Source organism: Charadrius vociferus, unplaced genomic scaffold (genome assembly GCF_000708025.1).
Source record: "Charadrius vociferus isolate BGI_N301 unplaced genomic scaffold, ASM70802v2 scaffold1894, whole genome shotgun sequence".
Classification (NCBI taxonomy): Eukaryota; Metazoa; Chordata; class Aves; order Charadriiformes; family Charadriidae; genus Charadrius; species Charadrius vociferus.
Window position 1 is genome coordinate 51,688 of NW_009648100.1, and position 588 is coordinate 52,275.

Below are 588 nucleotides of genomic sequence, written 5' to 3' on the forward strand. Positions count from 1 at the left end.
GGGTGCCCCCGCCCCCCGTAACCGGCAGGCAGAGAGCTGCCAGGCCTCATCCCAGCGCGGCGCAGGACCCTCCCCGGCGCAGGGGGTGGGCAGCGTGGCTAACCCCGTCCTTTTTGTCCCCGCAGAGATCCGTTCCCCGTCCCACGTCAGCAGCCTCAACCGCTCGGCCTCCCTCAGCTACCACGAACGCTCCGACTCCGTCTCTTCCCCCGTCAGCGGCAGCAACAACCAGCTCAACGCCGGCACCGGCGCCCAGTACGTGGCCGACTTCAGCGTCCGCGCTCTCACCGACCTCCAGTTCGTCAAGGTGAGGCGGTTCCCCACCGGCACGGGGAGGGGGACGCCGCCGGCGCAGTCCGGCACCGCTCCTCGCTCCCTTCTCTTATGATTTTTTTTCCCCGGCACAGATCACGCGGCAGGAATACCAGAACGGCCTGACGGCTTCCCGCATGGACAGTTGTCCCCAATCCCCCGACAGCAACGCCCCCAAACCGGACGCCGGTTTACCGGAAAAACCGGAACCTTCCGCCACTGCCGACGAGACCACCAGTCTCCTGAACGAGAGGAACTGCCTGAGCCGCCGGCGCA

General features: G+C 67.5%; 1 protein-coding gene across 1 annotated transcript in view; it reads left to right on the forward strand.

Moving 5' to 3' along the window:
* The window catches only part of CNNM4 (cyclin and CBS domain divalent metal cation transport mediator 4), a 12,571-nt gene that overhangs the window by 10,110 nt on the left and 1,873 nt on the right, over positions 1 to 588 (forward strand). The window contains exons 7-8 of the mRNA XM_009883882.1: positions 126 to 307; positions 408 to 583. Coding sequence (XP_009882184.1) covers positions 126 to 307; positions 408 to 583 — 358 coding nt within the window. The remainder of the gene's footprint in view (positions 1 to 125; positions 308 to 407; positions 584 to 588) is intronic.